We start from the raw sequence: 27690 nt of genomic DNA, 5'->3' as shown, positions 1-27690 counted from the left end.
TGTAGTTCTCCCTGAACCCATCCCCATCAAGTTAATCTATTAAAAATATTTATAATATTATATGTGCCAGGCAGTGCTCTATGTTTTCCGAAAACATTCCAGGCACCAAGGATACCATGATCAAGACAGACAGCATCTCTACCCTCAAGGAGCTTACATTAAAATGAAATGGGAGGGAACAGTCAGAAAATAAATAAGCAGAGAAGATCATGAAAAGGGCTATGAAGAAATTAAATAGGATGACATAATGGAAAGGGGGTCAGTAGATATTTTAAATCAGTTTATGAAAAAAATTCCTCTGAGGAAATGACACTTATGCTGAGACCTGAAGAGTGATAAAGAACAAACTGTGCAAAGAGCTAAGAAAAGAACATACCAATCATAGGGAACAGAATATTTAAAGATTCTGAGTATCCGAGGAACAAAAAAGAGGCCAGTTTACTGTGATAAGCATCCCTGTGCCTAGCTCAGTCTCTAACACAGTGTAAGTACTCAATAAATAATTGTTGAATGAGTGAAGAGGCAACAGTTAAACGTGAGATTATGATAGGGGTCAGATCATAAAGATCTTTTAAGCCATAGTCGTGAATTTTATTCTAAATGTAATAGAAAGTCACTAAAAGGATTATATTTTTAGAAGATTATCAGTTATGTGATGAATAGGTTGCAAGGGGGCGCCTGGATGGTGCAACTGCTGTTGGCTCAGGTCATGATCCTGGGATCCTAGGATCGAGTCCCTGGAGCCTTGCATTGGGCTCCCTGCTCAGTGGGGAGTCTGCTTCTTCCCCTGCTCATGCTCTCTCTCACTTGCTCACTCTCTAGTTCAAATAAATAAATAAAATATTTTTTAAAATAAAAATTAAAAAAAAAAGAATATATTGCAAGAATAACAGCAAAGACATCTGTTGGGAGACTACTGCAAAGGTTAAGAAAAGATGGTTGCTTGGAGATGAAAAGGAGTGGATGGATTAGAGGTATATTTTTTTTTATTGACCCTATGGAACTTGTTGAGTAGGATGCACAAGAATAAAGGAAAGAGAAGAATCAAGGATGAATCTTTGTTTTTTTGCATGAGGATCTGGGGAGACATGGTAGCCTTTACAAATTGGGAAGTACAAGGGATAGAATAAAAGACTTCCTTGTATTGAAATGTCTACTGGACACTGAAATTGACAGACCAAGTAGACATTTGGAATTCAAGGGAGAAGATAGGAAAGTTTGAGAGTCAACAGTACTAACAGGATATTTAAAGCTATGACTCTGGGTGAAAGACAGTAGGAATAGAGAATAGATTCCAATATTTAGAGATCATTTAGATGAAAAGGCACTAGGAAAAGTTAATGTGTAGAAGAAAACAAGAAAAAGAAGCTTCAAGAAAGAGGGAATGGCTCCTTGCGTTTGACGCTGTTGAGTGGCTGACATGAGGGCAGATAATACGTTGACAGAAATCTACTGGATTTGGCAATAGTGAGATTATACCTGGTCAAGTATCATGGTTGGGTTTTGTTTTGTTTCGTTTTGTTTTCATATTTCAGAAATGGAGTACTTTAACAGGGCTTTGCACTTTTTTCTTCTAACCAAAGCCACATGAACCTCTTAGAAATTTCTTTCCATGTTATGGCTTGAAGAACTTGGGGTTTTTCATGAAATACTTCTCCATACCTGAAATTTCAATATACAACAGGACAAAAATGCTAGACTTGAAATAAGATGAGATGAAGGAAGAAAAAATTAAAAAGATTACCTGGACAGACTACCTTAAAATTAAAGTTCCCAGGGACAGGTTTAATTTGTGAAGAAGTTCAACCAGAGAGAGACTGTGGTTGGAAAATCACAGCAGAATTTAAAATAAGAAGAAATTAAATATTCAATACAAAGCTTAAATGACAAAACTGTATGTCTCCAAGAAAGAACAAAAGAGAAAAAATGGAAAATAAGCAAGTAAAAAAGAAATTTAAAAAATTAATTCAGGAGATCCAACATATGACAAATAAGAATACAAGAATCAGAAAATAGGGGGGGGGGAAGGAAATAATATAATGGGCTATGATGTATAAACCAAAACAAGAAACATCTCTCTCTCTCTCTCTCTCTCTTTCTCTCACACACACACACATACACACACACACACACACACACACACACTCGCACGCACACCAGAAAGCCAGATAAAATATGTGAAACAACTTTTTCAGTCACTAGACTAGAGGTGCGCAGGACTGTGAACCCTAAAAGAAAGAAAACAAACAAGGTGAGCTCTCTAATTATCCCAGCTTTCTGCCTGAAGGCACTTTCCAGACCACAACTGCAGGGAGGGCAACAGCAAACAAGTGCCATGAAAATGTAAATCATAACGGCAGAAAAGTCACTCAAGAAAAAACATCTGGAAATGACATGGAGGATGGAATTAGAAGACAGAACTTTTAAAAAACTGTTATAAATATGGTCTAGAATTTAAAGCATGAACACAAACAGAAGAGAAATGGAAGATGCAAAGAAAAAAGTAGCTTTTGAAACTGAAAAATGGATCTATAATGAAAAATTAATTGGATGGCATTCAAAGTAGATTCGACATTAAAGAGGACAATGGTTATGATGAGCACTGGGTATTGTATGTAAGTGCCGAATCACTGAATTCTACTTCAGAAACCAATATTGCACTGTATGTTCACTAACTAAAATTTAAATTTAAAAAGTAGATTGAATATTACAGAAGAAATTATCAGTGAACTTAAATCTATAGCATTAGAATTACTGAAGCTTAAAGATACAGAAAATAAAAACACTAAAAAATGAACAGAGCCTCAGTGGCTTCTGGAATATAACAAGCATTCAAACATGTATGTAAAAGGAGTCCTTGGAGGAGTAGGGGCAATGCTGGGGACTAAATGTTTGTGTCCCTTTAAAATTCATAAATTGAAACCTATCCCCCAGGTGATGGTATTTGAATGTGAGGCCTCTGGGAAATAATTAGGTCTTGAGGCTGGAGACCTCATGAATAGGATTAGAGTCTTGTTAAGAAGAGAAGGGACTACAACTTTCTCTCTTAGCCATGTGAGGATATAATGAGAATACAGGCATATACAAACCAGGGAGAATGCTCTCACAGGATCACAGTATCTGCCACCACTTTGATCTTGGACTCCCCAGCCTCCAGAATTGTGAGAAATCAATGCTTTTTGCTTAAGCCATTTTGTCTATGGTATCCTATTGTAACAGCCCAAATGAAGGAGGAAGCAGAAAATAGCTTTGAAGGAATAGTGGCTTCAAAGTACACAGAATAGTCAAAACTTTTTTGGGAAAACAAAACCAAACAAACAAAAAAACCAAGTTGAAGGATTCACACTTTCCTATTTCAAAACTTACTACAGATCTGTAGTAACTAAGGCAGTGTGGCATTGTCATAAGTATGAGACTGGGAATCCAGAAATAAACCTTCAAAAAAATAAAAGAAATGAACCTTCACATTTATGTCAATTGATTTTTGACAAGGACACCCAAGACACAGCCCAATGGGCATAGAATAGTTTTTTCAACAAATGATGCTGAGATATTTGGATAGCCGCATATAAAAGAATCAAGTTGGATTCCTTCTATAACATAAAAATATATTTAAAATTGGTCAAAGATTTAAATATGAGTTAAAACTACAAAACTCTGAGGAAAACATTGGGATAAATCTTTATGACTTTGTATCAGACAAAACCTTCTTAAATACAACATTAAATGCATAACAAAAAAGAAGATAAATTAGACTTCAACAAAATTAAAAACTTTTGTACTTCAAAGAATACCATGAAGAAAGTGAAAAAGGCAAGCTAACAGACTGGGGAAAAATATTTGCAAGAGCTATAACTGATAACAGACTTGTGTCCAAAATATATTTCAAAAACTCTCATAACTCAATAATAAAAAGACAAACCAATTTATAAATGGGCAGAGAATTTGAATAGATATTCTACAAAGAAGATATAGAAGTGGATAATCTGCACATGAGAAGATACTGGGCATCATTAGTCATTAGGGAAATGCAAATCAAAATCACAATTATACACCATACCTGATAAGATAGCTATAATTAAAAAAAAAAAAAAACAGATAATAACAAGTGTTGACAATATTGTGGAGAAATGGGGTGCCTATGTGGCTTACTCATTTAACTGTCTGACTCTTGGTTTCAGCTCAGGTAGTGATCTCAGGGTCCTGGGCTCAAACCCCATGTTGGGATCTGCACTCAGCATGGAGTCTGTCTCCAACCCCTACCCCTCTTGTCACTTGCCTGTTCATATGCACATGCGTGCTCTCACTCTCTCTCAAATAAATAAATAAAATCTTTAAAAAGATTGTTAATTTTTTAAAAGAAAAATAATAACCACAGATCATGGGTTAATGACATGTAAAAGTAAAATAACAATAGCTAGAATGACAGGGAGGGAGGAAATGGCAGTGTACTAAGGTTACATATGAAATGATGTCATTATTTGAAGAAAGACTGTGCTTATTTAAGGATGATTGTTCTAAACACTAAAGCAACCATTAAAATAACAAAGATGTTTGCAACTAGTAAGTCAGTAATAGAAAATGAGAGGCAAAAATAGGGGGGAGCAGGAAAAAAAGGAAAAGGGAGCAGATAAGACAAATAGCAAGATGGTACTTTAAACTCAGTAATATTGGTAATTATATTAAATATAAATAACTAAACATTCCAATTAAAAGGTAGAGATGGTAAGACTGGATTTTGAAAATCCAATCACGTGCTCTCTGCAAGTAAACACTTTAAAGATAAATATATATACAGGTTAAAAGTAAAATTACAGGGAAATATATACACAAATAATAAAATTAGCTGAAGTGACTATATTAATATAAGATAGAACAGATATCAGGATAAGAAATATTACAGAGATAGATCAGGAAATTTTATGATTAAAAAGTGCCAAATCATTAAGAAAATGTAACACTCCTCAAAAGATGTGTAGCTAATAACAGAGCTTTAAAATGCAGAAAGCAAAATTTGGCAGAAGAGAAACAGATAAATACATAATTAAAACAGAGATTTCAACATTCTCTCTAAGTAGCTGGTAAATCAGTAAGGATATAAAAGATAGGTAAAACACAGTTAGCCGAATTAATCTATTTGACTCTCTCAGATCACTCTACCTAAGAACAGAAGTTGTAATATTCACCAAAATAGTCCATTATGCTAAGCCATAAAGCAAGCTTCAAAAACTTTAAGGAACTGAAATTTTACAGAGTACGTTATTTAATCACAATGGAATTAAATTAGGAATAAAGGAAAGAGCTTAAAATCTCCAAGTACTTCAAGATTTTAAAACGCACCTTTATTTTTAAAAGATTTTATTTATTTATTAGAGAGAGAGAGAGAGAGAAAGCAGGGTAAGGAACAAAGGGAGAGGTACAAGCAAACACTGCACTGAGCACAGAGCTCAACACGGGGCTCAATCTCAGGACCCTAAGATCATGATCTGAGCTGAAACAAGAGTTGGACACAACCAACTGAGCTACCCAGGCACCCCTGAAAATACATTTTTAAATGTGGGACAAAGAAAAATATCATAAGGAAAATTAGAAAATATTTGAACTGAGTGAAAATGAAAAAAATTTGAAAATCTATGGGATGCAGTAGCATAGTGCTTAGAGGGAAATTTATAGCTTTGAATGTTACAAAAGAGGGAAAATTATCTAACTTAATGACTTCAAGAAGCAAGAAAAGTAAATACCAATTCAGTTCAAAAGAAGGAAATAATAATGGTAATAGCTGAAATCGATATAGAATTATAGACTCACTACAGAAAAATCAATCAAACCAAAAGCTGACTCTTTGAAAATAAAAAGTAATCAATTCCAGGTGAGTTGATAAGAAAACAAAGAGAGATGACACTACCAATATCAGAAATGAAAAATGCATTGCTATGGTTAAAAAGATAATAAAGGAATGGTGTAATCAACTTTATGCCAATAAAGTTGACAGCTTAGGTAAAATGTAAATTCCCTGAAATACATAAATTAGAAGAAACAGAAATTCTATATAGCTCTGCATCTTTTTTTTTTTTAGCTCTGCATCTTTTAAATAAATACTTCTAAACATTTCCACAAAGAAAACTCCAAACTCAGATGGCTTTGTTGATACACTCTATCATACACTTAAGAACCAAATTATACCAATCCTCCACAAACTCCTTTAGAAAACAGATAAGCAGGAAACACTTCTCAACTCATATTATCAGGCTGACGTTATCCTCCTATTCCCAACTTTACAAGAAAAGAAAATACAATGAATGAAATAAATGAAAACAATATCTTTCATGAACACAGAAACACAAGTCCTTGCCAAAGTATTAACAAATAAAACCCAGCAATATATAAAAAGATAATCCATAATGATCAAGTGAGATTTATCCCAAGAATGAAAGATTGGTTTGATATTGGTTTGACAAAAATCAATATAATTTGGGATGCCTAGATGGCTCAGTCAGTTAAGTGCCTGCCTTCTGCTCAGATCATGATCCCAGGGTCCCAAGACTGAGGTGCACATCAGGCTCCTTGCTTAACAGGGAGCCTGCTTCTCCCTCTCCCTCTGCCCCTCCCTCTGCTCATGCTCTCTCTCTCTCTCTCTCTCTCTTTGACAAATAAAATCTTAAAAAGAATCAATGTAATTCACCAAACAAAATAAAGGAGAAATATGATCATCTCAACAGAGGAACAAATACATTTTTAAAAATTCAACACCCATTTTGATCTTTTTAAAAATTCTCAGCAAAGAATAAACTGAAGGGAACTTAACATGATAATTGGCATTCATGTAAAATCTATAAATAGCATCATACCTAACTATGAAAGAATAAATGCTTTCCTCCTTGAGACTGAGAATAAAGCAAGGATGTTTGCTCTACTTTATATCAGAAGTCCTGGCCATGCAATAAGTCAAGAAAATGAAAAAACAGTAAGTTTGGAAAGGAAAAAAATAAAAATATCTTTACCTGCAGACTACATGATTTGACAAATAAGGAATCATAAAAAATCTACAAAAGCTATTAGATCTTATAGAATAAACTTAGCAATGCCACAGGAAACAAGGTCAACATGCAAAAATCATTTTTCACACACTAGCATTAAACAACTGGAAAATGATTGTTTTAAAAATGCCATCGACCATTCATGTCAAAAAACATGAAATACGTAAGGATAAACTTAAAATATGGGCAATATAAATACTACAAAATACTGTTGGAATAAATTAATGAAGAACTAAGTAAATGGAGAGAAATACCATTTTCATGGATTGGAAGACTATATTTCTTAAGATGCTAATTCTTTTTAAATTAATCTATACATTCAACATAATCCCAATCATAATCCCTGCAAAATTTTTTAAAGAAATTGACAAGCTGAGGGGCTCCTGGGTGGCTCAGTGGGTTAAAGCCTCTGCCTTCAGCTCAGGTCATGATCCCGGAGTCCTGGGATCGAGCCCCGCATCAGGCTCTCTGGTCAGCAGGGAGCCTACTTCCACCTCTCTCTCTCTCTCTGCCTACTTGTGATTTCTGCCTGTCAAATAAATAATAAATAAAAATCTAAAAAAAAAAAAGCTAAAAAAAAAAAAAGAAATTGACAATCTGATTCTAAAATTTATATGATAATGCAAAGGACCTAAAATATTGAAATAATATTGGTAGAAAGAATGATGTTGAAGAACTCTTTCTACCTGATTTCACTACTTTATTGCTACAATAATCAAGACAGTGCATTAGTGACATAGGATAGACACAGAGATCAAGATTTATAAAGAAATCACATGTGTTCAACTGATTTTCTTACACAGGTTCCAAGATAATTCAATGAAAGGATTAACTTTTCAATAAATGCTGGTGGAACCACTGGATATCAAAATAGAAAAAGTGAACCTTCACCCTTTATATTGTATACAAAATTCACTCAAAGTAGATCATATCTAAATTTAACTGCTAAGATATAAAACCGTTAGATAAAAAAAAAAACATAGATTAGACAAAGTTCTTTAAAGAACTCAAACACAAAGAATACAAAAAGCAAGACCCATAAAAAACCTTAAACTGGACTTCATCAAAATCTATTTTTTTAAAAAAACTTCCATTCTTTGAAAGACATTAATGAAATGGTAAACCACAGATGGAGAGAAAATATTAGCTATCATACATGTCATGAGCAATTGTTATCCAGAATATATAAAGAACTTTTGAAATTCTATGATAAGAAGATGAGCAATACATTTAAAAATGGGCTAAAGATTACCACAAAGTTTATAAAGGAGCATATACTAATGGTAAATTAATACAAGAAAAGATACTGAGATCATCATTCATCAGGAAAAAGTAAATTTAAACCAAAGTGTGATTCAACTACAATGGCTAAAATTAAAGACACTGATAATCTCATTGTTTTTAGTTTTTATTTAAATTTTAATTAACATGCAGTGCAATATTGGTTTCAGAAGCAGATTCAGTGATTCATCACTTAAAACTCAGTGTTCATCACAAAAGTGTCCTTTTTAATACAGATCACTCTTCTAGCCCATCACCTACCCAACTCATTACATCAACCCTCAGTTTGTACTCTATCATTAAGAGTCTCTTACAGGGTGATGGGCATTAAGGAGGGCATTTTATGTAATGAGTACTGGCTATTATATGCAATTGATTAATCACTAAATTCTACCTCTGAAACTAAAAAAAAGGCGGGGGGGAGTGTTTCCTTCTCTCCTTTTTTCCCCCTTCCCATATGCTTTGTTTCTTAAATTCCACATGAGTGAAAGCATACGGTATTTGTCTTTCTCTGACTTAGTTTGCTTAGCATAATACACTCTAGCTCCATCCATGTTGTTGCAAATGGCAAGATTTTATTCTTTTTTATTGAATTGAGTCATATTCTATTGTATATAAATATATACCACATCTTCCTTATCCATTAATACCAATTTTTGTGGGTTTTATCATTTTTTTAAATTCAATTAATTAACATATAATGTATTATTAGTTTCAGAGGTAGAGGTCGGTGATTCATCAGTCTTATATAATACCCAGTGCTCATTACATCACATGCCCTCCTTAATGTCAACCATCCAGTTACCCCATTCCCTCACCCCCTCTTCCAGCAACTCTCAGTTTGTTTCCAATGATTGAGTTATAGTTTATTTCCCTCTCTGATTTCATCTTTTATTTTTTCCCTCTTGCCCTATGATCCTGTTTTGTTTCTTAAATTCCACATATGAGGAAATCATATGATAATTGTCTTTCTCTGATTGACTTATTCTGTTTAGTGTAATACCCTCCAGTTCCATCCACATCATTGCAAATGTCAAGATTTCAATTTTTGATGGCTAAGTAGTATTCCATTGTATATATGTATCACATATTCTTTATTCATCTGTTGATGGACATCTGGACTCTTTCCATAGTTTGGCTATTGTGAACATTGCTGCTATAAACATTGGGATGCAGGTATCCCTTTGGATCACTACATTTGAATCTTTGAGGTAAATACCTAGTAGTGCAATTGCTGGGTCATAAGGTAGCTCTATTTTTAACTTCTTGAGGAAACTCCATACTCTTTTTCTGAGTAGCTACACCAGCTTCCATTCCCACTAACAGTGTAGGAGTGTTCCCCTTTCTCTGCATCCTCACCAACATCTTCGTTTCCTGGGTGGTTAATTGTAGCCATTGTGATTGGTATGAAGTGGTATCTCAATGTGGTTTGGATTTGTATTTCCTTGATGCCAAGTGACGCTGAGCATTTTTTTCATGTGTCTCTTGGCCATTTGTATATCTTCTTTGGAGATATGTCAGTTAATGTCTTCTGCGCATTTCTTTATTGGATTACTTATTCTTTGGGTGTTGAGTTTGATAAGTTCTTTATTGATTTTGGATACTAGCCCTTTATCTGATATCTCACTGCATTCTGTCCATTGTCTTCTGGTTATGTTGACTGTTTCCTTTGCTGTGCAGAAGCTTTTTATTTTGATGAAGTCCCAATAGTTCACTTTTGTCTTTGCTTCTCTTGCCTTTGAGATGTGTCTAGCAAGAAGTTGCTGCAGCCAAAATCACAGGGGCTGCTGCATGTGTTCTCTTCTTCATTCCGTCTTACATTTAGGTCTTTCATCCATTTTGAGTCTATTTTTTGTATGATGTAGTAAAATTGTCCAGTTTCATTCTTCTACATGTGGCTGTCCAATTTTCTCAAAACCATTTGTTGAAGGCACATTTTCCATTAGATATTCTTTCCTTCTTTGTCCAAAATTAGTTGAGCATAAAGTTCAGGGTCTATTTCTGGGCTCTCTATTCTATTCCATTGATCTACGTGTCTGTTATTCTGCCAGTACTATACCATCTTGATGATTACAGCTTTGTAACAGAGCTTGAAGTCCAGGACTGTGATGCCACCAGCTTTGGTTTTCTTTCTCAACATTCCTGTGGCTATCTGGGGTCTTTTCTGGTTCCATACAAATTTTAGGATTCTTTGTCCCAGCTCTGTGGAAAAAAAAGTTGATGGTATTTTGATAGGGATTGCATTGAAAGTATAGACTGTTCTAAGTAGCATGGACATTTTAAAGATATTTGTTCTTCCAATCCATGAGCATTGAACATCTTTCCATTTCTTTTTGTTAGTCTCCCATTTCTTTCATGAGTGTTCTGTACTTTTTCAAGTACAAATACTTTGCCTCTTTAATTAGTTTTTTTCCTAGGTATCTTGTGAGTTTTAGTCCAATTGTTAATGGGATTGACTCATTAATTTCTTTCTCTCCTGTCTCATTGTTAGTGTATAGAAATACAACTGATTTCTGAGCATTGATTTTATATCCTGCCATGTGGCATTCCTACATACATTCCTGTATGAGTTCTAACATTTTGGAGTGGAGTCTTTTGGGTTTTTCATGGAGAATATGTCATCTGCAAAGAGTGGAAATTTGACTTTGCCAATTTAGATGGACTTATTTCTTTTTGTTGTCTGATTGCTGAGGCTAGGACTTCTAGTACTATGTTGAACAACAGTGGTGGCAGCAGACATCCCTGCCATGTTCCTGACCTTAGCGGAAAAGCTCTCAATTTTTCCCCATTGAGAATGACATTTGCTGTGGTCTTTTGACATATGGATTTTATAATACTGAGGCACATACTCTCTATCCTTACACTCTGAAGAGTTTTGATCAAAATAGGATACTGTACTTGGTCAAAAGCTTTTTATGCATCTATTGAGAGATCATATGGCTCTCATCCTTTCTTTTATTAATATAGTGTATCACATTGATTAATTTGTGGAGGCTAAACCACCCTTGCAGCCCAGGAATTAAATCCCACTTGGTCATGATGAATACTCCTCTTAATGGATTGCTGGAACCCCTTGACTAGGATTTTGGTAAGAATTTTGGCGTCCATGATTATCAGGGATATTGGTCTGTAATTCTCATTTTTTGTGAGGTCTTTTGTTTTGGGATCAAGGCAATGTTGGCCTCATAGAGTTTGGAAGTTCTCCTTCCATTTCTATTTTTTGAAATGTTTCAGAAGAATAGATATTTATTCTTTTTTAAATGTTTGGTAGAATTCCCCCTGGGAAACCCTGGTCTCTTGTTTGTTGGGAGATTTTTGATTAATGCTTTAATTTCCTTGCTGGTTATGGGTCTGTTCAGGTTTTCTATTTCTTCTTCATTTGGTTTTGAGTTTATAGGTCCTTAGGAATGCATCCATTTCTTTCAGATTGCCTCATTTTTTAGCATATAGTTGCTCATAATATGTTCTTATAACTGTTTGTATTTCTTTGGTGCTGGTCATGATCTGTCCTCTTTCATTCATGATTTTATTTATTTGGGTCCTTTCTCTTTTCTTTTTGATAAGTCTGGTTAGGGGTTTATCAATCTTATTAATTCTTTCAAAGAACCAGCTCTTAGTTTCCTTGATATGTTTTACTATTCATTTAGTTTCCATTTCATTGATATCTGCTCTGATCTTTATTAATTTTCTCCTCCTGCTGGGTTTAGGCCTTATTTGCTGTTCTTTCTCTAGCTCCTTTAAGTGTAAGGTTAGGTTGTATATTTGAGATCTTACTTGTTTCTTGAGAAAGGCTTATATTGTTATATTGTTCCATCTTTGGACTGCCTTTCTGCATTCCAAAGGTTTTGAACAGTTGTGTTTTCATTTTCATTTGTTTCCACGAACTCTCTAAATTCTTCTTCAATTTCCTGGTTGACCCATTTATTCTTTAGTATGATGCTCTTTAGCCTCCATGTATTTGAGTTCTTTCCAAATTCCTCTTGTGATTGAGTTCCAGTTTCAAAGCACTGTGGTCTGAAAATATGCAGGGAATGATCTCAATCTTTTGGCACTGGTTGAGATTTGATTGGAGACCTAATATGTGATATAGTCTAGAGAATGTTCCAAGTGGACTTGAGAAGAATGTGTATTCTTCTGCTTTAGAATGGAATATATCTGAATATATCTGTGAAGTCCATCTGATCCAATGTGTCATTCAGGGCCCTTGTTTCCTTTCCATTCTGCTTAGATGATCTGTTCAGTGCAGTGAGAGAGGTGTTACAATCCCCTACTACTATTGTATTGTTATCAATGTATTTCTTTAGTTTTGTTACTAATTGGCTTATATAACTGGCTGCTCCCATGTTAGGGGCATAACTATTTACAATTGTTAGATCTCCTTGTTGGATAGATGCTTTAATTATGATATAGTGTCCTTCCTCATCTTTTGGTTTAAAACCTAATTAGTCTGATAAAAGGGATGGCCACCACTGCTTTCTTTTGATGTCCATTAGCATAATAAATGGTTTCCCACCTTCTTAATTTCAATCTGAAGGTGTCTTTGTGTCTAAAATGAGTCTCTTGCATACAACATATCGATGGGTCTTGCTTTCTTATTCAATCTCATATCCTATGTCTTTTGAATGGGGCATTTAACCCAATTAACCCATTAACATTCAGAGTAACTACTCAAAGATGTGAATTTAGTTACATCGTATTACATGTCAAGTCACTGTTTCTGTATATTGTCTCTGTTCCTTTCTGGTCTATGTTACTTTTGGGCTCTCTCTTCACTTAAAGGATCCCGCTTAACATTTCTTGAAGGACCGTTTTAGTGATCACAAATTCTTTTAGTTTCTGTTTGTCCTGGAAGCTTCTTCTGTTTTTGAATGACATCCTTGTTGGATAAAATATTCTTGGCTGCATATTTTTCTCATTTAGTACCTGACTAAATAAGACTAATGTTTCTATCCTTATAGGTTATGAACCTCTTGTCCCTAGCTGCTTTCAGGATTTCCTCTTTGTCACTGAGATTTGCAAGTTTCACTATCATATGTCGAGGTGTTGACCTATTTTTATTGATTTTGAGGGGGTTTTCTGTGTGTTCTGGACTTTAATGCTTGCTTCCTTCCCCAGATTAGGGAAGTTCTCTTCTATGATTTTCTCCAATATACCTTCTGCACCTCTCCCTTCCCCCTTCCCTCTTTTTCTGGTATCTCTATTATTCTAAAATTGTTTCACTTTACGGTATCACTTATCTTGAAATTCTCCCCTTGTGATCCAATAGTTCTTTATCTCTCTTTTTTTCAGTGTCTTTATTCTCCATCCTTTTGTCTTCTATATCACTAATTCTCTCTTCTACCTCACTTATCCTAGTGTTTAGAGCCCCCAGTTTTATTGCATCTCTTTAATAGCCTTTTTTATTTTGACTTGATTAGATTTTAGTTCTTCTAACATCTTGTTCCTATCCATACTAATTAGGTCCCTGGCAGTCAGTCCTGCCTCTTGTTCTCTCTCTCTTTTTTTTTTTTTAAGATTTTATTTATTTATCAGAGAGAAAGAGGGAGAGAGAGCGAGCACAGGCAGACAGAATGGCAGGCAGAGGCAGAGGGAGAAGCAGGCTCCCTGCCGAGCAAAGAGCCTGATGTGGGACTCGATCCCAGGATGCTGGGATCATGACCTGAGCCGAAGGCAGCTGCTTAACCAACTGAGCCACCCAGGCGTCCTTTGTTCTCTTTTTTTGAGGTGAGTTCTCTGTCTTGTCATTATTGCAGAAAATGGTTGTTTTTCTATTTGCAAAGTTGCAGCTATTCTTTTTCTTAGATCTCCAGTTGCATTCACAGTTGTGCTGGATGATTTATAGCTATTCAGCTGAATTCCTGGGATCAGATGAAACTAAGGTCTCCTATTCCTCCACCATCTTGGACTATCTCCTCTGACCCCATTAATACCAATTTTTTATTGGATCTGGAGCAACTGGGTTTCTCATTAATTGCTGAGGAAAATCTAAAAGGCACACCTCTTTGGAAAATAGTTTGACAGTTTCTTATAAAGTTAAATATATACTTTTTATTAATGTAAATAAATATGACTCAGCAAACCCATTTTTAGGTGTTTATCTGAGCGAAATAGAAACCTATGTTCACACAAATATCTGTATGCAATTCTTTATAATTTTATTTGTAATTTTAGAAACAACCAAGTTGCCCTCAGATGGGAAATAGATAAGAAAAGCTATATTTTGTACCATAGAACATCACCCACCAATAAGAATGAATGAATTGCTATTGATGGACACAACAGCATGGACAAATTAGAAAACATTATACAGAGTGAAATAAGGTAGACAAAAAAGAGTACATACTGTATGACTTCACTTATATGAAACTCTTGAAAAGTAAAAACAAATGTACACAGTACTAATTGTATCAATAGTTGCTGAACAGGAATAGAAAAGGTTGACTGGAATGGGCCAGGAGTGAATCTTACAGAATAATGAAAATATTTTGTCTTGGTTATAGTGACTGTAATATGAATATATAGGAGTTAGTGTTTTAATGGATGCATATTGTTTTATGTAAATTACAGCTCCATAAGGTTAATCTTAAACTAATATTGGAAAAATTTCCAAAACCAAAGGACATGAATTGCCAGATTGAAACAAGTCTCCCAAATGCCAGCACAGTGGATGGAAAATGATCCATAACCAGGTCCATCCTTAAAAGTTTTTAGGACACCAGGAGTAAAGAGTTCCCAAGGAATTTGACAGAGAAAAAAAAGATAATAATACAAAGAATCAAAATGGAATCAGAATCATCAGACTTTTTTATCTGGAACACAGTAGAAAAATGCCTCCAAAATTTTGAGATAGAAATATTCTAAACCTGGAATTATATACTCCATTAATTTTCAATCAGTTATGAGGTAAATATCTTTGAACATGCAAGCTCTCAAAAAAACTTATGTCCCTTTCTCAGGCACCTCTTAAAGAATGAGTTTCATCTAACCAGGATAGAAAACTAGGCAAAGGGAAGACATAGGATCTAGGAAGCAGGAGAAAGTAAAAAGAAATTCCCAGAATGAATATGAAGGAAATCTGAAGTGAAGTCTTAAGTAGTCTACCAGCCCAGGTTGTAGCAGGCTGAATTGGTGATAAATACATACAAAAATAAGCAAATAATCAACCAATATTTAACTCCAGGGAAAATAAAAAACAGTCATAGTGTATTATGTGATTTAACTTTGAATAACATTACATAGTCAATAAATACTAACCATATCAACAATTTTAATTTAACTCTATTGACAGCATTGGGGAAGGGAAGTTTATTAGGGTTTGGAGTGGTACTTACAAGAATTATATCATCATGTTCCATAGTAGGAATTCAGTAGATAATTATCTAAGATTTAAAAATCAATAAATAACAGCTGTTATTTAGTAATGTAGAGGTTAGTATGTGTAGGAATAGCTGTAGAAACTGAAAGTGGTTTTTTATAAGTCCTCAGTTTCTCTTTAAGTTTTGTTATAAACCTTACGGTCTTTTTTTTATTTAAAGATTTTATTTATTTATTTGACAGAGAGAGAGAGAGAGAGATCACAAGTAGGCAGAGCTGCAGGCGGGGGGGAGGGGGAACAGGCTCCCTGCTGAGCAGCAGAGAGCCCGATGTGGGTCTCAATCCCAGGACCCTGAGATCATGACCTGAGCCAGAGGCAGAGGCTTAACCCACTGAGCCACCCAGACACCCCATGGTCTTACTTTTTAACAGTGTTGATTGCATTGCTTTGATTTTAAAAAATCCAATTTAAAAATGAGTGAATGACTGGTAAGAAATACCTGGTTAACAGAATTCTGTTATCATATATCACCATATCTCTCATTAGACTGAGAGCATTTAAGAGCGAGGAATTTTTGTTATTTCAGAATTCCCTAGAGTTCAGCCCAGTGAGTGCCTGGCCCATAACAGGCACCTACTGTGTGATTACAGAATGAATGAATAATCAAAAAATAAAAAATATTCAACCATCTGAAGAACTAATATAAACCATTCAGCAAGTTCCAGAGGTTGGACTATGCCAAAAGTTGCTTTTTCCTCCCATAAACAGACGATATCCAGGAAGTAAGGATAAATTTCAAGTTCTTTTACTTCCAGCAAAAAAGACAAGCAATTTAAAATGCCCTGCATATCTTCTTGGAAGAGTAAATATAGACTTGACCAGGGTTCATTTAAAATGTGCTCTTGTATTTTTGGTGGAAATGCAACATGGTATAGCCCCTCTGGAAAACAGTATGGAGGTTCCTCTTTCAAAATGTTAAAAACAGAACTACCCAACATTGGTAGATGACGATCAACAACAGCCAAATTTTGGAAGGAGACCAAAGGTCCATCAACTGATGAATGGATAAAGAAGATGTGGTATATGTACACAATGGGATATTAATCAGAGATGAAAAAGAATGCAATTGCTATTTGCAACAACATGGATGGAACTTGAGTGTATTACACTAAGTAAAACTAGTCAGTCAGAGAAAGACAAATGTATGATTTTACTCATGTTGGAATTTAAGAAACAAAACAGATGAACACAGAGGAAGGGAAGGAAAAATAAAATAAGATTTAAAACAGAGAGGGAGGCAAACCATAAGAGACTTTTAAGTCTAGAGAACAAACTGAGGGTTGCTGGAGGAGAGGTGGGTGGCTGAATGGGCTAAATGGGTGATGGGCATTAGGAGGGCACTTGCTAGGATGAGCACTGGGTGTTACATCTAAATGATACATTACTAAACTCCTGAAACCAGTACTACACTATTGTTAACTAACTTAATTTAAATTAAAAATGATAATAACGGGGCACCTGGGTGGCTCAGTGGGTTAAAGCCTCTGCCTTCTGCTCAGGTCATGATCTCAGGGTCCTGGGATTGAGCCCCACATCGGGCTCTCTGCTCAGCGGGGAGCCTGCTTCCCTTCCTCTCCCTCTGTCTGTCTCTCTGCCTGCTTGTGATCTCTGTCTTTCAAATAAATAAATAAAATCTTTAAAAAAAATGATAATAACAATTAAAAAATAAAACATACTCTTTGTGGTCCATTTCAAATCAACTTCTAATGACTTAGTAAAAGGACATGTTGAAGTTTAGCTACAGAATATTAACTTGTTTCTTGGAATGTATTATTGGGGTCAGTATCTCCATTTTTTTTTTTTTGCTTTTATTTTTCCATTCTTTATACTCACTGACTGAAGCTGCCCTAAAGCTGCTGACATCAAACCCTGCGCCATGGGAAGGAAAGCTCAATGTGCCACACCTAAGGTCGTTGACATCCTTCCTCAAAGTCTTCAACAACAGACAGCTTTGTGCCATGGGGAAAAAGAAGTAGACATCATTAGAGACTCCTAACAAAATCCCTACAATTACCCAAGGCTTTTAGCACTTAGAGCAACTGCTTTTATATGGACATCCATAGGTTCCTTGTATACAGCTAACAAAAAAATACATGAAATGTGAAAAAAAGAAAAATAACTATCCCTAAGGATAGTTAAATAACTTCAACTCTTCCAATTAAGATTCAGGTTTGAGCAATGAGAAAGATAGTTAAGAAAAATCAAAAGGAAAAGATATAACCACAACAAAAATTCTGGCAGGGCAACTTAAAGTCTTTGAGCTCTGTGGAAGGAATAAGAAAAGGAAAAAGAAAAAAAATTTGGTCACTGGCAAAAATAGTTATTCTCAAATGATGCCCATGCCCTAGCCTACTGTGGGTACTAGGGCCACAGGGGAGTGGCTACGGTAGAGGTGGAGGCACAGGATACAGACCTGGAAGAAGCTTCCTCCTATTTAGGATTTTCCCTTTCTTCTCCCTTCTACAGACCCACAGCTGCCAAAACTCCTCCTCCCAAGATCCTCTAACCCTGCCTTCATTTCTCCTATTCCTTAGTTCAAAAATGGTCCAGGGCAAAGATTTGGGGCAAGGGAGGTGGAGGGAGGAGGGGGAAGGGTGGCAGAGGAGTAGAGGAGGAAACAGAATAACAGAGGATAAATCCAGTCTTTTCCTCTTTCTACGTCTGTGGCCTCTCTCATCAGCAAAATTTTCAAAGGGGTTTCATGTAAGTTCTCCTTTATAATTTCTGTCCTGTCCTTCTAATGTCAGATCCATTGATTCATGCATGCATTCATTCATGTCTTCTTATCCGTTCATTCAAAACACCTACCATCTGGCAGTGCTTGCTATGGGGGAGACAAGAGTGAACAAAAGGCAGATATAGTCCCTGGCTTCAAAGAGCTCTCAACCTTTAGAGAAAGAAAAACAATAAGCACATAATCACCTAAAAATAAATGTAAAACTTCACCTCTGGCAAATACTACAAAGAAAAAGTATGTGACTCTGAGAACTTCCAAACAGGGGGATTTGCCTTAGTTACAGAGCTCAGTGAAAGCTTCCCTCGGAAGGGATTGCTAAACTGGGTTCTGAGAGAATAGAAGGGTTTACCAGGTAAAGAATAGCATGTACAAAGGCCCCCGAGCAGATGAGAGTTTGGCCAAGATGAGAACAGAAAGCAGAGAGAGTGAAGGTGAAGCACACTACATATAGAGGCTGATGGGTAGATGGGCCACATAGGTCATGATAGAGAGTTTTGTTTTTAAGAACAATGCTGAATCACTGAAGGTGTTTGAGCAGGGGGTAAAGTAGTAATAAAGTAGCATTTTCTTTTAAGATTTTATTATTTATTTGACACAGAGAGATCACAAGTAAGCAGAGAGTCAAGCTGAGAGAAGGGGGAAGCAGGCTCCCTGTTGAGCAGAGAGCTCAATGTGGGGCTTGATCCCAGGATTCTGAGATCAAAGGCAGAGACTTAACCTACTGAGCCACCCAGGTGCCCCCAAAGAGTAGCATTTTGAAAAGACCAGCATAGCTACGGTGTGGAGAATAGCTTGGAAGAGGCCAGACTAGTTAAGAAGTGAGAGATGGTAGAAACTTGAATAGAGCTGGAGTAGAGATGAAGTAAGTAGACGCTCTGGAGAGCTGTTTGGAAATCAAGTGTACAGAACTTGGTGGTGAGTTAGATATACAGAACATCAAAGAAGGAGAGGTCAAGAATGATTCTCTGGCTTCTGCCTTGCACAATAGAAAATAGAGAACTCAAAAATCAGGTTTAGTGGAGAGGGAGAAGGTGATGAGTTTTGGTCATATAGAGTTTGAGGTGCCTTTGTAGTCTTCTGGACAAAATATTAAATAGACAATTGGATATATAAAGCCAGAGCCCATGGACAGAAGAATATGGGTGTCTTTAAGATGTTGGTTATGTGATCACTTAAATGGTCATCATGAATGATACTATCTAGATATGGGAGGAAGAATATTTGGTGAGATGCCCAATGTAGTTTCCCATAAAATATGGTTCTTCCTGTCATGTACAGATGACCCTTCCTTCCTCAGTGTAACAGATGTTTTACTATTTTCATCAATGTGGCTATTCTTTTTCTGTAAAGGGTATACACATAAATGGAGATCATGGTGTATTAGACAATTGTTTTTCTAGCCATGATTTTACAGTCTGCTGTGGTCCAGGGAAGAAAAACAAGTTTGAAATAAATAAATGTATATTCTAGAAAAGGAAGCAAGTGAATTGATCCCTGAACATCTGCCACAGGGACAATGTCCTTGGAGAGGCTTTATAACATTGTCGCTGCACAGCTATTCTTTGGGCTTTTTTTCAATTACATAGGCTGTTTCCATGGGTCATTTCAGGTAACAGTCCACTGGGTATAGCTCTTTTTTATGAAATGATTTCTCCAGTCTCAAAAGCAACTTTTATAGAACAGCTTGTTTAGATACGGGGGATTTCTGTGGTCAGAAGTTTGTTACTTGTAGAGTCAGAGATTAATTCAGGATCCAGGGAGCCTGCAAAAATACCATTAGAGAGCAGTCAGTAAGAAAAGATGCTCCAAAGAAACTGAGAAAGTCTGAGATGGTAATGTATGGCTCAGTAATAAGGATAGCAGTGCCTGTTCAGGAGGACCAGGCTGCAGGGGTGCCCAGTGATTGAGGAAGCACAGTCAGTGGCCTAGACCCTTGTAACTCCAAATGTTGTCCTAAGACCAGCAGCATCAGCACCAAAAATGCAGAATCTCAGCTTCTGTTCCAGACCAAACATATCAGGACCTGCATTTAATAAATGAGATCCCTAGGTGATTCTTAAGCACATAAAAGTTTGATAAACACTGCTGTACTACTCTTTCAAGAAGTGTAGTGATAGTAAGTTTAAGAGACAGGATGAAAGGAGAGCAAGATTAGAAATATAAATGCAAAAGAAAGAATACCGCAAGAAGAAAAGGCCTGGAGAAGGGAAAATATCAAGAGGACTGATTAATTTGGAAAGAAAAAAAAATGGGACTCTTCCTTTGTTGACGAAAATAGGAAAGAGTAATGGAAGAAGTGTGAGACCAAAGACCGAAAACTGAGAATACTCTGTGGGCAATGACCTAGTTCTCCCCAGTACACAGCAAAGTCAACCACTGAGGAGAATAAAGAGAGGTTTTAGGCCAAACAATACTCCATAGTTTAAATTCAGAGGATTCTAGTTTAAATGACACTTACTTTTAGTCAACACTCCTTTGCATTCTTTCCTATAACTCCTTTAAATAAGTATTCATCAATCTATTAAAATATTAAAACTTCACTGACCATTTACAATAAAACATTTCTATAAGTAGTTGATGAGCCATGAACTTCACTAAGGCCAATATTATATACCTTGATGACATATTAAGTAAACATCATGGTTGCAAAAATGTATAAAAATTTGAAAGAAGTTATATTAAAAAAATCTTTACCTGCAGTGTTTATGTCTGCAAAGTTTGCTAAATCAATAAAATGATCTGAAAAGTTCATCTCAGTCAGATATATTAGTGATTTACTTCATTGGTTTTCTGATGGCCATTTATCATGAAGTAAAGCATCTTCAGAATGAATGGTGGAAATAAAAAATTTGATGTGCCTGCCTCTCAACTAAACTAAATATTTGATTTATAAGACACAAATGAACAAACCACTATGGCCTGTCATGTTTTTCCAGTTTCTAATTTATTCAACCTCTGCTCAATATTGATCCTGACAAGCAGAGTAACCCAAAGATAAATTTATTCACTCCACAGTTTAGTCAGAAACAAGCCAAAAATTATAGATTTTCCCAGGCAGATGATGACAAGCAGTCAGGGGAATGACAAATGGCTGTCTTTAGATTTAGTTAGGACAGTTGGACCAGACATTTCCAATAAAGATTGGAGCATGCTGGTCAAATACAGGTTCATCAATGGCCATCATTAACTGTAGAGCAAGCACTGCCAGTTACTGCAGGCGCGTACATAGGAGGTTGGGCACCAGCCCTGCATGGGAAATAGAATCAGTTCCTCGGTATTTTGCAGCACTCCTCTAAGTGATAGCCTGACATGATCATTTATCAAACAGAGACTGTCCAGAAAACTGTCTGCTCCCTTTAGTGACACTGAAGGGCAGGAAAGCAAAAGCATTTTATTAAAGACAGGAAGGCAATGAACTACCAGAGCGTATCCAAAGGGTAATCATATTTCAGCACAGGATTAGTTTAGTCTTAAATAAACACACACTGGAGGGAGTATGTCGCGGGTCATTTATCAACTGACAATAATTAACAAAACTCTACAGGATTCTTTTTATCTATATACATTTTAAGTTTTATTATTATTATTATTACTCAACTTTTGGGTGATGGCATCATATTCAACACTACAAAAATTCAATGCACAATTCCTTCCTTAGAGGTCTTAGACTAAGAGAAATACTTATGTGAAACTCTCACATAAAATAATCATGGCTGTATCAAATGCTGTTGAACAAATGCTGTGGAGAGGAAATAATCCAGGGCCCAAGACTGAAAGATGAAGTTACAACTTTTGAAGACAGCTTTCTTATAAGAAATCAACTACTAGTCAGTGAGTCAGAAGCTTATTCTTCCTAACAACAATTTTTACACTCTTGATCAAAATTAAGAGAAAGTTATTAGCTAAGGGGTGGTAGGACAGACAAAAAGAATTAACATATTTATTAGTTACCTGCTTTGTTCCAGGCACTTTATTTATATGTGAGAACTAATCCTAACTTTCACACTTATAAGTGAGAACATAGACTTGCCTAAGGTCATACAGTAAACAGCAGGGCCAGGAAGATTCGGTTTGTCTATTTTTTTTAAAACCCCTATTTTTTTTCACAAATTACTTTTTTGGATACCTCAGAGTCTAGTACAGAACTTAGCCCATGATTCAATATGTATTTTGTTGAATAATGAAGTAGGTAGAACCGGAAATATTTTTACCATTTTATGTAAGAAGACATTGGTCTCAAAAAGATGAAGAGAACTACCAGGTGCTCTGCAGTGGGTACTAGATACCCACCCAGCTGTCCTTATAATTATTCCCCTAAAATACCATTCCTTCATGTAGATAGAGGCATATTCCTGGATGTTCCAAATTTGTTATTTCCATGATATGGAAGAGTTCAGTGGGGATTTTTTTTCCCCCACGTAACTTCTACATCCAACATGGGGCTTGAACTCATTCTCCTGAGATCAAGAGTCATATGCTCCACTAACTGAGCCAGCTAGGTGCTCCTTGTGGGGATTTTAGTATGTGGAAGGGAACTGTTGTCAGCACTCATAGTAAAATAAATAAATAAATAAATAAATAAATAAATAAATAAATAAATATTTTCTGGGGTGCCTACACCTAGGTGGCTCAGCCGGTTAAGTGTCCAACTCTTGACTTTAGGCTCAGGTCATGAACTCAGGGTTGTGAGATCAAGTCCGGCACTGAGCTCTGCACTAGGTATGGAGACTGCTCAAGATTCTCTCTCCCACACCCTCCAAAAGCCAAAACTAAACACAAAAAATTATTTTCTGAAATCTAAAGAATAAATGCAGTCTTATCAAAAAAAGTTTTCCAAAAATGGAAAAATGAAATATCTAAGTAATGAGAAACATGGATCAAGAAAAGAATAAGATAGAAGGTACAAATAGATTAAGTAGATATTAAGCTTTGAAGGTGAAGAAATGATACCAGGAATAAAAATACCAAGCAATGCATTGCCAATTACTTTCAGCTTTGCAATTAAGAACATGTATGAATTAATCTATACTTTGTATTTCCTAAAATTTTCCTTTATATCCTATAATTTTGCTCTTGACTTGAGAAGAATAAATGGAAGAATCATAGGTGTTTGCCTGTTGCTATTCTTCAGAATTTTCATTAGCTTTGTAATTCTCACCACCTTATTCTAAAGATAAGATATTCCCCTAGGTGTATACAAGATCAATTAGTAGTATAGACCATTTTATTCAAAAAAGATTTATGGTACACCTTCTAAGTACCTAGAAAAACAGTAATTAGCTAGAAGGGCAGTGATTACCTTTAAAAACAGTTAACTGGTATGAAAGAAATATTGATGATTATGAAATACTTGTGTCTTGCTTTTCCTTCTCTAATTATAGGATTTGGAATTTTTACTGAACAAGTTGATGAAGCTGTGGAGAATGGATCTAAATGGAAATCCTGTTTGTCTCAAACCTAAATACAGAGACAGACTGATACTGGTGTCCAAATCACTGGGTATACATTTATATTACATTAATATAATTTCCTAGAGAAAGACAACTGGTTAACTTGTTAGTTAATTTAATATCAAGCCTTGAAAAATATAAATATGATATCAGAATCTATGAAAGTACAATATTAAGTTCAATATTTTAAGTAAAAGCAAATTTAAAATTGAGAAATAAAACATGAAAAATATCTGTTGTTCAGAAATAATTAAGGCACCACATACCCTTTCTTGAAAAATGTGTAGAACTTGCTGACCTTTTGTCAAATTCTCATTGGCACAAATCCTCTGAGGATCCCAAGAGACTCTTCAGTTCTTGGATCTGTAGATAAAAATTAATCAAAGTATTCATAGCTTGACAATTGCCCTAAGAACGTACAGGTTCCTTTCATTTGAAAGGGGAGCAAGGTAGGGAGTCCTTTATGAGATCCTTAGAAATAACAACAGCCTGATTATGCACTATACTGGGAGTATTAGACCACAGCTCTTCACTAGGGACCAAGTTACACAACATTAAAAAGACAAGCACTGCCTTCTCACAAAGGAGATTCATGAAAGAGTTTCCTATATCTGAACTTCTGTGACATGCTATACTTGGGTATAAAAAACTAATGCATGGCGAAACCATTTCAAAGCTCATAGCTGTAGTAAACCTTGATTGATCATGATGTTATGCTGTGGTTCTCTTGGGGGAGAAAAGGGTTGACAAAGGGTATATCACAAAAATATAAGAATTTAAAAAAATACATAAAAATATGTATTTTTCAAATACATGTTCAAGGGTCACACCCTGCCCACCACACTTGACCCCACCAGCCAAAGGAAGGAAACAGAAAATACACCAGGAGAAGAGTCATGCGTAATTTCTGTAAATTGTGCAAATGAATCTACAATAATACACATTCCCCCAACTCTCCATCTCCTTCCCTTCCTGCTCACCGCACACAATTCTATTAGTCTACTTTCCTTAGGAAGCAGAGTAAATACAACTAATGTTAGATGCTTAAGGACCTTCCTATGTTCATGGAACCATTTCTGGGAACACTTCTCATTATATAGTACTGTAGATAATGAAGTAAAGGATGTGAAGAGAAGGTACTGATTCCCAAATAAATAGGATTTAGTCAAAATTTAAAAAAAAAATCTTTCCTAAACATATTTTGCGATTATAAAATTAATACACATTTCCTTTTTTTAAAATTTTAAGTAGGTTCCATACCCAATGTGGGGCTTGAACTTACAATCCTGAGATCAAGAGCTACAGGTTCTACCAACTAAGTGAGCTAGTCACCCCTAAAATTAATACACATTTCTTATAAAAATGCAGAAAATAAGAAAAGAATATTAATGTCATTCATAATCCCATCATAAATCTGCTGTTAACACTTTAGTATATGTCCTTTCAGTCTTTCCTCTTTGGTTCTAGCTTGTCTTTTCTTTCTTTCTTTTTTTAAAGTTTATTTATTTATTTATTTATTTATTAAATTTGAGAGAGACAGAACAGACAGGAGAGGGAGAAGCAGGATCCCTGGTGAGCAGGGAGCCCAACATGGGGCTCAGTCCCAGGATCCTGGGATTATGACCTGAGCCCAAGGCAGATGTTTGCAACCAACTGAGCCACTCAGGCACCCCTAGAACTTGTCTTATTTTCATGTGCTTTTTTTTCCTAAATGAAAAACCAAAACCAAAAATGAATTGAAGACTTGGTTTGATGTGTCCCAGTAAAGACTGAGGAAAGACATGTTTTGTAAATAACCCAGTCCTCACCAAACAGAATGATAAGCCACACATTTGGTTTACTTAGCCTGAGTGAAAACAAATTTTGTGTTAAGAACAACTTATTAAGGGATGCATGAATATGAATTGTTGGAAATCGTTTAAAAGAATGGGACTTTCTGAACTGGCAGTATACCCACAAATGATGATGCTGTGTGGGCAATGTGAATTTTTCAAGATCTGAAATCTGTAAAGTGGACAGGCAGCATTTCTTTTCCTCTATTTATGCCTGGCTGGCTTTAAAGGGTAGAACCAGACCCAGAGTAAGGATTCCAGTACTTTGCATGTTTGCAGTATTAATAGCAAGGACACAAAAATACCTTATTAATACTGAAGTGTTCATAAAATTCAACACCAGCCCTCACCCAAAAACTGAACCTATTCTAAACATAATTTCTTTCACCTTAATATGTTTTAAAAATTCTTTCTCTTTCAGAGACAATTAAGTTAATTTATTTTTAACTTCTCTGATGAAATTCTACAAAACAATAAAATGTGCCTTAAAGTTTATAATTTAAAAAATTACACTGTCAGTTGATTTTCTCAATAATCCTTATTAATTTCTTCATAATCTAGTGTGACCATTAACTCTTGCCAAAAACAATCTTTAAAGCCATATTGACACAGTAACAACGAACCATCGGAAAAGTGAATTAAGAAAACAATAGCACAAAAAAGTAAAATACCTAAAAATAAATTTAACTAGTAAGGTAAGAAAAAAAAAAAGAATTGTATACTGAAAACCACAAGACACTAATGAAAGAAAATAACAAATGAATGGAAAGACATCTTATGTTCATGAACTAGAAAATTTAATATTGTTAAAATTTCCATAATACCCAAAGGAATCAACAAATTCAGTACAATCACTATCAAAATGCTAGTAGTGTTATCACAGAATTGAAAATTTCACAAAATTTCACTAAAATTCAAATGCAACCACAAAAGACCACAAATAGCCAAATCAACCAAGGCATCACACTTCCTGAATTCAAAGTATATGACAAAATACAACAATCAAAACAGTATAGTACTGGCGTAAGATAGATATACAAACAGAATAGAATAGAAAGCTTAAAAATAAATCCATTCATAAATGGTCAAATGATTTTCCACAAGGGTACCAAGAATACACAGTGGGGAAAGGACAGTCAAATGTGGTTGGGAAAACTGGATATCCACATGCAAAAGAAATCTACTCAAAATAGATTATAGACTTAAACAGAAGACCTGAAACTATAAAACTAGACAAAAACATATGAGAAACCTTCATGCCATTGGTCTTGGCAGTGATTTCATGGACATGACACCAAAAAACACAGGCAACAAAAACAAAAACAAACAAGTATACTACATCAAACTAAAAAGCTCATGCACAGTAGAGAAAATAATCAACAGAGTAAAAAGACAACCTACAGAATGGGAGAAAATATTTGCAAACTATACATCTGATGTGGGGTTAAGCTCCAAAACATATACAGAACTCCTACAACTCAACAGCAAAACTTATTAACTAGATTTTAAAATGAGCTAGGGATTTAAAAAGGCACATCTCCAAAGACCTACAAATGGCCAAAAGGTATATTTTTAAAATGCTCAATATCATTAATCAACAGGGAAATGCAAATCAAAACCACAGTGAGGTATCACCACACACCTGTCAGATGGCTATTATCAAAAAACCAAAAGACAACAAGAGTTGGTGAGGATGTATAGAAATTTGAAACTTGTACAGTACTAGTGGGGATGCAAATGGTGCAGCCACTTTGAAAAACAGTATGACAGTGCATCAGAATTTAAGAATAAAACTACTATATGATCTAGCAATCCCAGAAATTAAGGTTTAACCTGAAATTAAGGTTTTGAAGAGATATTAGCACTCCTGTGTTCACTGCAGCTCTAGTCACAATTGCCAAGATGTAGAAACAATCTAACTATCCACTGACAGATGAATGGATAAAGATAACATGGTAGATACATATACACTAAAATA

At 35.4% G+C, this 27690-nt stretch overlaps 1 protein-coding gene and 1 long non-coding RNA gene across 4 annotated transcripts in view; one reads left to right on the top strand and one right to left on the bottom strand.

Moving 5' to 3' along the window:
• The window catches only part of LOC116574794, a 63834-nt gene that overhangs the window by 20636 nt on the left and 15508 nt on the right, over positions 1 to 27690 (bottom strand). Inside the window, exon 2 of the long non-coding RNA XR_004279487.1 lies at positions 24147 to 24243. This is a non-coding gene — a long non-coding RNA (uncharacterized LOC116574794). The remainder of the gene's footprint in view (positions 1 to 24146; positions 24244 to 27690) is intronic.
• Positions 1 to 27690, top strand: part of PPP1R42 (protein phosphatase 1 regulatory subunit 42) — a 59103-nt gene that overhangs the window by 16972 nt on the left and 14441 nt on the right. For 2 of the 3 annotated variants that reach the window (XM_032315601.1, XM_032315602.1), the window contains exon 6: positions 23812 to 23929. In XM_032315601.1, coding sequence (XP_032171492.1) covers positions 23812 to 23929 — 118 coding nt within the window. Of the gene's footprint in view, positions 1 to 14140; positions 14311 to 23811; positions 23930 to 27690 lie in introns of those variants that run through there. The other variant, XM_032315604.1, reaches the window with a different exon arrangement.

Source organism: Mustela erminea, chromosome 16, assembly GCF_009829155.1.
Source record: "Mustela erminea isolate mMusErm1 chromosome 16, mMusErm1.Pri, whole genome shotgun sequence".
Taxonomy (NCBI): domain Eukaryota; kingdom Metazoa; phylum Chordata; class Mammalia; order Carnivora; family Mustelidae; genus Mustela; species Mustela erminea.
Note: the sequence above shows the minus strand (reverse complement) of the source record. Positions and strands in the feature narration are given on the sequence as shown.